The 12,778-nt window shown below is 58.6% G+C and overlaps 2 protein-coding genes across 2 annotated transcripts in view; both read left to right on the plus strand.

Annotated features, from left to right (window-relative positions):
- The first annotated feature begins 1,489 nt into the window (after positions 1-1,489).
- On the plus strand, positions 1,490-8,533 carry HBEGF (heparin binding EGF like growth factor). The gene is made up of 6 exons (XM_053991245.1): positions 1,490-1,624; positions 1,865-2,038; positions 3,968-4,145; positions 6,042-6,197; positions 6,311-6,403; positions 7,489-8,533. The coding sequence occupies exons 1-5, from the start codon at positions 1,582-1,584 to the stop codon at positions 6,381-6,383; spliced, it is 624 nt and encodes a 207-aa protein (XP_053847220.1). The 5' UTR covers positions 1,490-1,581; the 3' UTR covers positions 6,384-6,403; positions 7,489-8,533.
- Positions 8,534-10,263: 1,730 nt separating this feature from the next.
- Positions 10,264-12,778, plus strand: part of PFDN1 (prefoldin subunit 1) — a 31,251-nt gene continuing 28,736 nt past the window's right edge. Inside the window, exons 1-2 of the mRNA XM_053991091.1 lie at positions 10,264-10,368; positions 10,564-10,730. Coding sequence (XP_053847066.1) covers positions 10,336-10,368; positions 10,564-10,730 — 200 coding nt within the window. The 5' untranslated portion in view covers positions 10,264-10,335. The remainder of the gene's footprint in view (positions 10,369-10,563; positions 10,731-12,778) is intronic.

Below are 12,778 nucleotides of genomic sequence, written 5' to 3' on the forward strand. Positions count from 1 at the left end.
CAGCAGCATGAGATGGGGCATGACTGGCAGCAGGCACGGACAGGGAGGCTGTGAGGGGCTGCAGGAGGTGGGAAGGGGTCATGGGAGGCTGTGGGGGGCAGAGGGGAAGAGGCAGCAGGAGGCAGAGGCAGGAAGCAGAGGCAGGCAGGATCAGCAGCCTGCACACATCCCCCCCACCCTTGCCTGCTGCCAGTCCTCTGTGCCAGCTGCCTCCCTGGCAGCTGACGTGAGCTGGTACCTCCCTCTCCAGAGGTGCCAGGGCAGCTGGCAAATGCTGCCCGCATACACTGCCCGCACACGCCCAGCCCGGCCTTGTGGATGTGGTGGGGGACTGGCAGGGGCAAAAAATTCCATCCCAACATGGGGACCTCCCCAGGAGCCAGTGTGCAGAGCTGCCCAGGGGCACAGCCCCTCACCCGTGCCACCAAAGGCTTTGGGCTCCTGATGGCCGGAGGAGGCGGAAGGAAAAACATCCAGCAAACAATTGCAAAAGTCAAGTCTGAGCAAGAAGGAGGGTGTGAGCGGGGGGGTGCCAGATCCGGTGGTATTCCTTGGAGACAGCAACAACAATGGCAGGAATATTTGCTCATGCCTAGCTGAGCCCAAATCAGCCATGGGCTCAGGACCTCGAGGAACCAACCAGGGGCCTCTGCTGGCCCAAAGGAGAGCTGGGGCAGGACCTTGCACTCACCCAGCACTGATGTCAGTGACATTTTTTTGGCTGTCACCTGTGCTGAGGATGGAGCCAAACACAGCACACGGTTGCCAGCGTGGTGAAGGGCTTGGGGAAGCTTTGGCAGTGCCCAAACACAGCAGGCTGGGACAGGGACAAGGACAGTGCCTGGCTGGGGGGTGTTGTGAGGTGAGGCTGTGACTCAATCACTTGGGCAGCATAGGGACACAAATGGGGTCTTGGGAACAGAAGGGGTCTCTGCTGCCATCTCATGTTGCCACCACCTCCCTGGTGAGACCTGCCGCTGGTGCAGTGGCGCATGGGTGGCAGCCTGTCCCCTTTCTGAGGGGGGTCCCATCCCCAGGGCCAGGAAGAGGTGCAGCCTTGACTCCTGAGGTCCTGCCTCTCACGTGATGCTCGTCTTTTGAGGTGCACTCGCTCTCCCAGCACCCTCGGGCCACCTCGGCCACCTGCCTGGGGCCACGGGGACCATCGGGATCTGCCTCCTTTCCCCATGGCTGGGGCCACGCTTCCCCCTGGCCATCTCCTGCCCTCCGCGCTCTGCAGAAACCCTTTCTCTCCGGGCTCTCTCCGCCCAGCTCGGCCCGCAGCGCGGAGCGGCACCGCTGCAGCGGTGGCTTTTGGGTCCCTGGCCCGCCTCCGGAGCGAGGAGAACCCACCGGGCCCGGGCCAAGGCCCCGGGACCTGGGCCCGGTCCCAGCCGGCGGGACGCCCCCGGGGGCGGTGGGGAAGCCCTTCCCGGGGGCGGGGCGATCACTCAGCCCCTCCCCGCCCCGCCCCGCCGCCCGCAGCTTTCTGTCCGCCGCGGGGCCACCGTGCCGGAGAGCGGGCATCGCTGCGGGACCGAGCGGAGCACGGCAGTGGCTGGACGTGTGTGCCCGCGGGTCATGGACGGGCGGGCGGTGCTGATCCAAGCGCTGCTGGCGGCAGGTACGCGCTCGCGTGGGGAGGGTCCTGGGTGCGGGCACCGCATCCCAGCGCCGTGCTCGACTGGAGGGTCCCGAATGTGTGGGGGGATGGTCTTGGGCGAGGCGGGCATGGCCGGTCCTGGGCGCCGGCAGAGGCGTCCTGGTCCTGGCTGTGGGCAAACGGGAAGATTGGTCCCTGTCCCGCGTGGGGGGTCCCGGGCAGGGCAGTGTCAGCCCCCACTCCTGACCGCTCTCTCCGCAGTGTGCTCGGCGGCGGCGGGCGGGCTGCGCCGGGACGAGCTGCACAACGAGGTGCTGCACAAGGGCGGCGGCGGCGGGGTGCCGGTCCCGGCCACGGCGCCGCTGCTCGGCGGCAGCCCGGAGAAGGAGGGCGGTGGAGCGGCCTCGGGGGACGACTTCAGCGAGCTGCCGAGAGGTATGGACGGGATAAGGGGTCCCAGGGCGGGGCCGGAGGCGCGGGACGGGCTAGGCTGGGGGCAGTCGGAGACGGAGAGGTCGCGAAGGTGCCGGGGCTGAGCTCGGCTCAGTCCCGCGGGTATCCCGGCAGCAGCTCCGGCTTCGCTTTGGAGGGACTTGCAGCGGTGGGTGGGAGCAGTCCCAGATACCGAGCCCCGGCGGCAGCAGACCCGAGTGGGAGTAGCCTGTGGGGCACCAGCACGGAGCAGTGGCGCTCCTGCCAGGGGCTGTCCGTGTTCCTGAAGTCGCCTGCAGGGCGGGTTCCAGGGGGTCCCGGCTCTGAACTGCTTGGCCAGGAGGAGACAGAGCCCCTCGTGGCGGGGTTGCCGTGTCCGGGGACCCGCGCTGCCCTGCCGGTCGTGGCGCGGGGACCGTCGTGAGTCACCGCCGCCCACGCGCGGCTGCTCCTCATTCCGCGGCAGGGCTCGTCAGCCGGCGGCCTCGCCACGGGGGCGGTGGGGGCACTGCCGCTCTCTGGGGCTCCCGAGCACCCACGCCGGGCTCCTTGCCCCGGGCTGGCACCAGAGAGTGTCCTGGGGTCTCTCATGGGGGCTGGACGGGGGCCCATCGCGGGCTGAGGGGGTGACATGTACCTGTGCCTCGCACACGCGGCGTGCCGAGGGCAGTACCTGGCACCAGGAGCGTGCTCTGCTCCGTACAGCTCACCCTCCCATTTTTCCGTGTTTTTCTTTGCTTTCTGGCTGTGCCAGCAGACTGTGACAAAATGCTGGCAAAACCGGGCTGAGCCACTCGCACCGGGGGGACTCAGCCCTCGGGAAACGCTGCAGTGTGTGTCGGCGGGCTGTGGCTGGGAGATAACCCTCAGGGCAGGAGAGGCAGGGGACGGAGCAGCCTCTGCTGTCAGCCTCACCCGGGGGCTTCTCCAAGCCGCGGAGTTTCCTGGAGTATCGGTTTTCTCCAGGCGCAGCGTGGAGGATGTCGACATAACTTTGCTAGGTGTGCAACCGGTGCGTGCCAGCATGAGAGGCGCTGGTTCCGTCAAGAAGCGGTTGAGCTGTAACCTGGGCAGGTTACAACTTGCCAGGTTGGACTCTGCTGTACTCTCCTTCCTGAGCAGCCCCGGGCTTAATTCATCGGGGTTACTGAGCACCATAGCTCGGGGGGGCTAAAAAATCCCCCTTGGAGCAGTGAGTGCTCTCCAGCACCTCGTGAGATCAAGCTGCGAGCTGGGTTTTTTTTGGCATCTGCGCTCTTTAATAACCGTTCCAGTACCGTTGCTAGTGTTGGGCTATGTTTGGGTGAGGAGCTTGGTGCTCTAGTTTCCACCAACCCAGCAGGGGGCTGGTCTGGCACCAAAAGCCGCTGGTTACTGGACCACAATTAAAATATACCGTTGTAATTGATGGGAATGATGCCCTCACCATCTCTCTTGGGCTCTGCAAAACCAAAACTTAAGGAAGGCTTGCTCTTTTAATCCTGCCCTGGGGTGAGTAAGGCATCCTTGTGCCCACGGGAAGGAGAGTCCCTCAGAGCCATGAATAGGGTCTTAGAAAAGCCTGTGCTTGTCAGGGAAATAAAGGCCAGATAAAGGGGCAATTAGCAATGTTCTGTATTCAGTGGAAACTGGTGCATATAATAGCAGCATTTGAGATGTATAAAGCTCTGTTCCCCCTGCCCGACTCCCTTCTTTCCTTGAGAATTGTTCTTATGAATTGGAAAGGCCATGATATTTGTGAGGAGCTGAAAAAAAAATGCCCACACCCCCCCCCCCCCCCACCCCGGGCTCGGGGGCAGCTCCCAGCACAAAGGGCTGTGGGAGCCAGGGCTGAGCAGTTGTGGCAGCCCCGGGATGTGGCTTTGCCTTCCCTTTGGTTGGCACGTGGAGCTGATCTGACTGCTGTTCTCTCCTTCCCAAATTGTTTTTCAGTTGCCTTCCTGTCAAAGCCTCAAGGCCTCGTTACTCCCAAGAAAAAAGGGAACGGCAATAAAAGAAGAAAAGGCAAAGGCCTGGGGAAGAAGAGAGACCCGTGCCTGCGGAAGTACAAGGATTTCTGTATTCACGGCGAGTGCAAGTACATCCGAGAGCTGGGAGCTCCCTCTTGCATGTGAGTTGCTGGCGTGTGCCTGTGTGGGGGGAGGTTTAGTCATGGTTCTTTCAATTCTCCTGGCTGGGCAGAGGAAAAGAAGAGATATTTTTAGTGCATGTTCCCTACCCGTGCAGGGACAACTCTGACTTGGCCTCTTCCTTGTAATTCTTGAGAAGTGTCCACCCCTTCCCCAAATCCTGTCATGGCCTTAGAGCCAGGGTTCCCTGCCAGCATGCTGAGCTCTGGCTGTGCTGGGGACTGCAGAATTGTGTGTAGGGCTGGGGTCTGGCAGCTGAGGCCTTCTGCAGGTCTGATTTGGGAAAGCTCATCCTGATCCTGTCACTGTAAATCCCCCACTCTGAGACCTCCGGGCTCCTGCATCTGTCAGGGCACATCAGTGCAGGTGGGAGGAGCATCTCTGCCATGCCACCAGCAAAGCAGAGTGGAGGTAGCACCTTTGGGGACAGGCTGCCAAAGCCATGCCTGAGCTGTCCCTTGGCCTGTCCATTGCCCACCCACCCTGGGGTGCAGAGAAGCAGGGACTGGATGAGGCAAGTGAAGGAGACAGTGTTTGCCTGCTGCTGGGGCACCTGGATACAGCACTGCTGCTGCAGGAAATACTCTGGGGTGCATATTTGATCCCCACTGACGTGGGCAGGACTTGAGCTGGCAGATATGTAAGAGGCTTTGTTCTTCACTATCAATCCTCTGAGCCACCCAGCCTTGAGCCCAGGGAAGATAATAGCTCCCTGGCTTATGGTGCCCACAGGATCTGCAATCTGCAGGGATCAAGCTCCACAGAGCTCCTCTAACTCCCTGGTTTCTCCCTGTTGAAGCTGTCATGAAGTTGGGCCCTTGCATGGGGGACTCAGGACTGCCAATGAGAGGACATCTTTGCAGGCTCAGTTTGGGTTGGTGACCCAGCACAGTGTGGGTTGTAACACCCTGGCCTAGGCCTGGGACAGCGAGGTGTCCCCTGCCCAGATCCCTGGGGCTTGGAGAGAAACTGGGACACAGACAAGCAGCAGAGATTTGGGGGCTGGCTGTGTCTCTTCAGCATGGTTGGTCTGTGCCTGGCTGTCATCTCTCAGAGCCATCGGAGTTTTTAGTAACAGTGGCCAACTGCCCCGGCCTCCTCGGCTAAAGAGGCCTTGTGTTGACTGGTGTCACTCGGTGGTGGCTGCTCTTGGTGGTTGGCTGTGCCTTTGTCACAGGGTCTCCTGGAGTGTTGCTTCCTGGGGCACAGGGTGGAATGAGGATGCTGCTGGACTGGGTCCTGCACCTTTGCCATGTGCCCAGCCTTGCTGCTGTGCCTGGGAGGTGATGCTGGCGTGGGGCATTGTGAGCCCAGGAGCTGGGCTGAGTCCGGCTTGGAGATCAGCCTGAGGGTCAGTGGTGCTGGATATAGAGGGATATATTTATCTGGTTGCATCAGTGCAATGTGGCTCAGGGAGGGCTGGAAGCCTCCCAGCCTGTGTGAAGCGTTATTTCTGTTACATGAGCAACCTCCCAAGTCTCCAGGGATGGGACACCTCTGAGCTGGTGGGGTGTTCAGGGACATCCTGCTCCATGGGAAATGCCGGCCTAGCTGCCTCACTGCTCCCTTCCCACTTCCAGAGGTGGTCTGGGCAACCTGCCTGGGGGTGACTGGGAAGAGCACAGACCTCAGTGCCTTCCACTGGGGGAGAGCTCAACCTTTATAGGAACCTTTGCTAGGTGCAGGAGAATCTTAATTTACCAGTACAACAGACATGATGGTGGCATCCCAGCTCAGGGGTGTGGGGCCCGAGGGGAACAGGAGGGTGCTGGTTAAGGCTGAGCACAGAGGCGTTGCCTTCCCATGGGGTGTGGGGGAACACGAAGACCTCCTGTCCTTGCTCACCACTGACCTTTAGGAGTTTCCTTCTTGCCCAGATGCCAGCCAGGCTATCATGGAGAGCGCTGCCACGGCCTCTTGTTGCCGGTGGAGCACCCGCCCAGCGCGTACGACCACACCACAGCCCTGGCCGTCGTTGCTGTTGTCCTGTCCTCCCTGTGTCTCGTCATCATCGCAGCCCTGCTGATGCTCAGGTGAGTGGGATGGGACTGAGCTCCCTGATCTGTGTCCCTGGGGAGATCATGTGCTAGAGGAGGGTGACAGGGGCTTCTCCATGCCCTGAGCATCCCTTTGCTTGGCCTCACAGGTGTCACAAGAGGGGTGGCTACGATGTAGAAAACGAAGAGAAAATCAAGCTGGGCATCACTGTGAATCACTGAGGATGCCGGGTGCTGGCGAGGTGAGCCCCTGGCTGGACACGGGGCAGCAGTGGGGCTGGTGGACATCTGGGGCTCTGTTGTTTGTGCTGGCTGGGACTGCTGTGTAGATCCTGTGCCAGAGCTAGGCAGGAGCTGAAGGCAGCCTGAGTCTGGAGAAGCAGCTGGCTGAGAGTCTAGGCTGCCCTGGGGGGGCTCCAGTCTTCTTTTCTCCCCTTCCTGCTGAAATCCTGTCCCCTGGCACCCCTGTCATTCCTATGTGCTTCTTTCTAACCCTAAGTCCCTGCTCTGTGCTGGTGTTCCATGCTTTGGGGATGTTTGGTAGTAGAGAAGCTGCTTCTGTTTTGTTTAGATTTTTTTTCCCCCTGCTCATTCTGCTCTCTCTCTGACCCTCTGAGTCACTTCCCCTCCTTAGATATTGCCTCTATTTATATACATGTGTAAAAAACCCCTTTCCTTTTCATTCCCACTCTACTTACTACTTGCACCAAAGCAATGCCTATCAGCTTGGCATGGGGGGATCTTGCTGCCAGCCCATGCCATGTTCTTCTGGCTGGTTTGGGGTGTGTGCTCTGCCCAAGGGGTGGCTCTGGGGCTGAGTGCTGAAAATTTGTCAAACTTCCTCTGATCTGACCTAAATCCTGACGTTAGATGTGGTCAGACATATTACAGCTACTTCTTTTCTTGAAAAAAAAAAAGAAAAGAAAAGTCATTGTTCTTTGTGAGGATGAAGTAATGCCTTTGGAGAATTTCTGTCATGTTCATCACAGTGTTGGCGGTGGGAATTTGAGCTTTTCTTAGAAGCTGAATTTTCAGGAAGGAGACATGACACAAGGCTTTCCTCACTGTCCCCTTTATTGTGGGGGTTACTGGGTGGGTGTTTCTGAGGAGAAGAAGTGCTGTGCTCCCTGGAAGGGAAGCATGGTGGGGTACCTTGGCTCACATCCCCCCCGGGTCCAGCCCCGAGGGGTGGCGAGTGGGGCTTGGGTGGGCACGAGGGTTCTCCCGCCGGGCTGGGTGGGTCGGCACCTCTCCCCCAGCACGCAGGGAGTGCTCTGAGGCGCAGCAGCCCAGGATCGCGGTGTGAGCTCTCCCCTCTCTCTTGCAGGGGTCGGCACGAATGCACTTCTACCTCCTGGAAGAGGCGAGACCGCGGCGCCTGCGGCACGGGGCTGCGGCACACTGGGGGCTCGCTGGAGCACCAGGACGGCACCGGCGGGGCTGCTCGGGCAGCGGCGGCGCTGTGGCAGCTCCGTGGCCACCTCCGGCACGGAGCGGGCTCGGCAGCGCTGCTCGGGGGCACAGGGGCTCTCCGGCGGCTCTCCGTCCGTTGCAGTATGTGCCGAGCAACAAGCTGTGAAAGGGAGGAGACCGAGCTCGGGGCTTCCTTCGCCGCAGAAAGGGGGGGAGGGTAACAGCTATTTAACAAGATATTTTTCATTTTAAATTATATATTTATTTTAGATAAACTGTACATAGTATTTATATTTATTGTAGGTCTGGCCCTGCATCCTTCATGTACGTCAAGATGACAGGGTCAGACCTCTCTTATTTTTTAAGTGCAATGTAATATTCTAATAAATAACACTTTGTAACAAACACTTGGGTCATTAATTGAATCATGGAGGTGGAAAGGAGTCAGAATTCTGAAGGCTGCATTCAGCACCAGTTCCATGCTGGTGGGGTACTGCCAACAGCAGCAGAGATCCTGAGTGTGTGGTCAGGGCTGCTGACCAGCTTGTGCCATCCTTGAGGAGCAGTGTGGTGTAAGGGGCTGGAGGCAGGATCCATCTCAGCTTGGCTCCGTGTGGATTATTTTGGAGATTTTCTTCATTTTTGCCAGCTGGTGCTTTGGGAAGAGTGTGATGTTTGTGTGTCTGCTCACCAAGTAAAGCCGCCTCCAGTATGAATAAAGCCCTGCTGGCCACTGATCCATTCAAATGGGAATAGTCCCCGGTTTTAAGGCAGCATTTGTCATTCAGACACTGGCACAGGTTGCCTGGAGATGCTGTGGCTGCCCCATACCTGTTGGTGTTCAAGGCCAGGCTGAATGTGGCTTTGAGCAACCTGGTCAACTGGAAGATGGACTGGATTATCCTAAAGGTGCCTTCTGACCAAATAATATTATGATGGTTCTATGATTTAGGAAAAAAAAAAAAAATCCAGAGGTAGACCCACACCCCTCTTGAAAGGAATCCCATCTGTTCTTGGGGTGATTGCAGGTTCCTGAAGCTGAGGTAATTCCAGCAAGCATCACTTCATACAGTGATCAGGAATGATTCCTTACTTTGCAGTAAAAATAACCTCCAAACCAGTTCTTTCCTCTTTCCTGGGGGGAAGTGAGAGCAGGGGAGTTGCTGGCTCTGCTAGAGAGCTGTGAGGCAGAGAGAAACCCACAGGATCCTGGGCTGCATGCAAAGGAGCATGGCCAGCAGGTTGAAGGTGATTCCTCCCCTCTACCATGCCCGGTTCTGGTGTCTCCAACATAAGAACAATATGGAACTGCTGGAGCAAGTCCAGAGGAAGCCATAGAGTTGGTAAGAGGAGTGGAGGATCTTCCCTATGAAGACAGACTGAGAGAGCTGGGGCTGCTCTGGTGGAGAAGGAAAGGTTGAGTAGAGAACTCATTGCACCCTTTCAGTGTCTGAAGGGACAAGAAAGCCAAAGAGGGACTCCTCACCAGGAACTGTAGTGACAGGATAAGGAGCAATCGGTACAAACTGAAAGAAAGAAATTTTAGGTTTGGTATGTGAAAAAAGTTCTTTATTGTGAGGGTGGTGAGGGATGGAAACAGGCTGCCCAGAGAAACTGTGTATGCCCCATCCCTGGGAATGTCCAAGGCAAGGCTGGATGGAGCTCGGAGCAACCTGGGACAGTGGAAGGTGTCCCTGCCTGGGGTAGGGGGCACCTGGGATGAGATGATCTTTAAGGTCCTTTCCAGCTCCTTAACTATTCTAGGATTCCCAGCTAAGGCAGGGATGGTTCTCCCCCTCCGGCCGCTCCGAGCCTTCTCCCAACCCCGCGCGGCGCCCTCAGCCCGGGCCGGGGACACGCAGGGAGGGCCGGCCCGACCAGGGGCTCTCGGGCCCGCAAGCCCACCGGTGGGCACCGCAGAGCGCGGCCGGGAGTGAGGAGCCCTCACGGGAGCCCCCAGCCCGCTCGGTGCCGGTGCCGGTCCCACAGCAGCTCCCGGCCCGCTCGGAGCCGGTGCCGGTGCCGGTCCCACGGCAGCTCCCGGCCCGCTCGGTGCCGGTGCCGGTGCCGGTGCCGGTCCCACGGCAGCTCCCGGCCCGCTCGGTGCCGGTGCCGGTCCCACGGCAGCCCCCGGCCCGCTCGGTGCCGGTGCCGGTGCCGGTCCCACGGCAGCTCCCGGCCCGCTCGGTGCCGGTGCCGGTCCCACGGCAGCCCCCGGCCCGCTCGGTGCCGGTGCCGGTGCCGGTGCCGGTCCCACGGCAGCTCCCGGCCCGCTCGGTGCCGGTGCCGGTCCCACGGCAGCCCCCGGCCCGCTCGGTGCCGGTGCCGGTGCCGGTGCCGGTCCCACGGCAGCTCCCGGCCCGCTCGGTGCCGGTGCCGGTCCCACGGCAGCCCCCGGCCCGCTCGGTGCCGGTGCCGGTGCCGGTGCCGGTGCCGGTCCCACGGCAGCTCCCGGCCCGCTCGGAGCCGGTGCCGGTGCCGGTGCCGGTCCCACGGCAGCTCCCGGCCCGCTCGGAGCCGGTGCCGGTGCCGGTGCCGGTCCCGCGGCAGCTCCCGGCCCGCTCGGTGCCGGTGCCGGTGGCGGTGCCGGTCCCACGGCAGCCCCCGGCCCGCTCGGTGCCGGTGCCGGTGCCGGTCCCACGGCAGCCCCCGGCCCGCTCGGTGCCGGTGCCGGTGCCGGTGCCGGTCCCACAGCGCGTCCCGCCCGCGGGTGGGGCCCTGACTGCCCCGCCCCTCCGCGCATGCGCCGTGCACGGACAAGATGGCGGCGCCCGTGGATCTGGAGCTCAAGAAGGTACGAGACCCCCTCCCGTGTGTCCCTCTTTCATGTGTGCTCCCTCCTTGTGTCCCACCCTCCCACTGTGTGTCCTGCCCACTGTGTGTCCCTCCTCGTGTCCCCCTCTGTGTCCCGGTGTCGCCGGCTGGTCCCCCCAGCCTGGGGCCGGTTGTGCCCCCGCCGCTCCTCACCCCGGCGCTCTCCCCTGGCCAGGCCTTCACGGAGCTGCAGGCCAAGGTGATGGACACACAGCAGAAGGTGAAGCTGGCCGACCTGCAGATCGAGCAGCTCACCAAGACCAAGAAGCACGCGCACCTCACCGACACGGAGGTGATGATGCTGGTGGACGAGACCCGCATGTACGAGGGCGTGGGGCGGATGTGAGTATCGGCCGGAGCGGGGGACACCCCGGCTCTCAGCGCCGGGAGAGGGGCCCCTCGATTCAGAAAGGACAGTGAGAGTCTGGAGCATGTCCGGAGAAGGATAACGCAGCTGGGGAAGGGTTTAGAGCAAAAGGACTGGCTGAAGGAGCTGTGATGGCTCAGCCTGGAGAAAAAGAGACTCGAGGGGAACCTTCCTGCTTTCTTCAACTTCCTGATTGGAGAGTGGAGCCAAGTGGTTGTCAGGCTTTTCTCCTAGATAACAAGTGATGAGAGAACATAGTCTTAAACTGCACCAGGGGAGTTTAGGTAGGTCATTAGGAAGAATTTCTTCACAGAAAGGCTGATTAAACATTGGAAAGGGCTGCCTAGGGAGGTGGTGAAGTCACCATCCCTGGAGGTGTTTAAGGAAAGACTGGACATGGCACTTAATTCCATGATCTAGTTGACAAGGTGTTGGGTCATAGGTTGCACTCAGTGACCTCAGAGGTGTTTTACAACCTGATTGATTCTGTGATTCTGAGACCCCCAGCCTGAGGCTCTATGAAGCTGCCCTGAGCAGGAGGCTCTCCCCTTCACAAAGAGAACATCAGCTTTCTGTGAGCACATTCACTTGTTTCCTTTTTCTCATTGTCTTTCATTTTTAGTTTCAGCAATCTGCCTGCGAATGCAGCGAGGCTTATTCCTTTACCTCTTGGGGTTAGGTACTGGCTGCCTTGATGAAGGGCTGTTACAAATTCTATTGGCTTTGTGTGGTTTTGCTTGCTGGCCCAGCTCCTGGCCTCGATGCTGTCCTCTGGCACCTCTGGGGAGTTTGTAATTTCAACTAGCAGAGCACTACTCTAATGCCAAATGGCATTTGTGGGAAGGTCCTCACAGATCTGCCCAGCATCAGTCATTTCCACTGTAGTTTATGTCAAACTCCTTGAAAACCCCCTGTGCATAGTTCCTGTGCTCAGGGCTTTGCTGGCACAGGTGTTTTACAGAAATGTCCCTTGCAGTATCATGCCAGGGAATGGATCTAATGTAATTGTTTGGATTTTTTTCAAACCCTTGGAAGGGAACATAAAGCTCGTATGGGTAGTCCCAGTGCACTCTTAAAGATGTGCTTTTGTGTGTTGGATGGCTGTCAAAAGAAACACCTTAAACCAGACTGAGGTGTTCTGATTAATTTCTGCAATGCACTTTGGTGGGATTTCAGCAGCCCCTGATAGAAGACCCTATAAAGTGGTCTTTATACAGAGAGATTTCACCATATAAAGTGGTTCAAATCTGAAACATGTGCTTGCTTGACAAATATCACATTAGATTTCTGCACTTCTGATTTGAGAAATAGGATTTTGTCTCATGTGAGTTGGGTAACAGTGATGACTGCCCAACTCGGGATGTGGTTTGTGAAATACTGGATCTGCTCAGACTGCTGCCAAAAGGGGTGATTGTATCGACCTCTTCCCCGCCCTGTTTACCCCACCTTCTTCATGTCAAAGTGGCTGATCACAGGACCGAGCAGTGAGCCAGGTCACACTTCAAGTGCCCTCATCCCTCAGCCCACACAATCTGCTGACCAAGTTGTAGGGAGGTGGCAGGACTGGGAAGCCAGGAATGGTGTGTACTTTGCATTTTGCTGAGAGTTTTCAGGGGAGTTGTACCCAGGCTAATGGAGATGTTCAGAGTGGCAAGGTTCCCACTAAATAAACTTTTCCAAGTAGGTGCATTAAATGTTGGGTTTGGTGGGGAATGCTGGTGACAGATCAGAAAGAGACAGATTCTGGTCTCTTGCAAGAGGTGACTGATTGACCCGGGCAGGCTGTAGATGTAGCAAACACTTGTGTTTGGAGTAGTCATGAGATGTCTCAAAAGGCTTTTCTTTTCTGTTTGAGTTCTTCATGGAGCAGACAGATGAAGAGTAAAAGATAATTTTGGAGACATGTTTCTCTAAAGCTTTTTCAGAATTTGAAGGTCCACAGTGCCTTTGGATGGGAGAAGTCCCTCAAGGTACTTTAAGAATGTGAGAGTGTTGGTCTTTAAATGATCTTGCCTCTGAATCA

The sequence above is a fragment of the Vidua macroura genome, chromosome 15 (assembly GCF_024509145.1).
Source record: "Vidua macroura isolate BioBank_ID:100142 chromosome 15, ASM2450914v1, whole genome shotgun sequence".
Classification (NCBI taxonomy): domain Eukaryota; kingdom Metazoa; phylum Chordata; class Aves; order Passeriformes; family Viduidae; genus Vidua; species Vidua macroura.

Bases quoted from the DNA above. Each gene is read 5' to 3' on its own strand.
- HBEGF (XM_053991245.1), top strand. From the start codon at position 1,582: ATGGACGGGCGGGCGGTGCTGATCCAAGCGCTGCTGGCGGCAG. The intron at 1,625-1,864 runs GTACGCGCTCGC...CTCTCTCCGCAG, and splicing joins CCAAGCGCTGCTGGCGGCAG to TGTGCTCGGCGGCGGCGGGC. The intron at 4,146-6,041 runs GTGAGTTGCTGG...CTTCTTGCCCAG, and splicing joins CTGGGAGCTCCCTCTTGCAT to ATGCCAGCCAGGCTATCATG.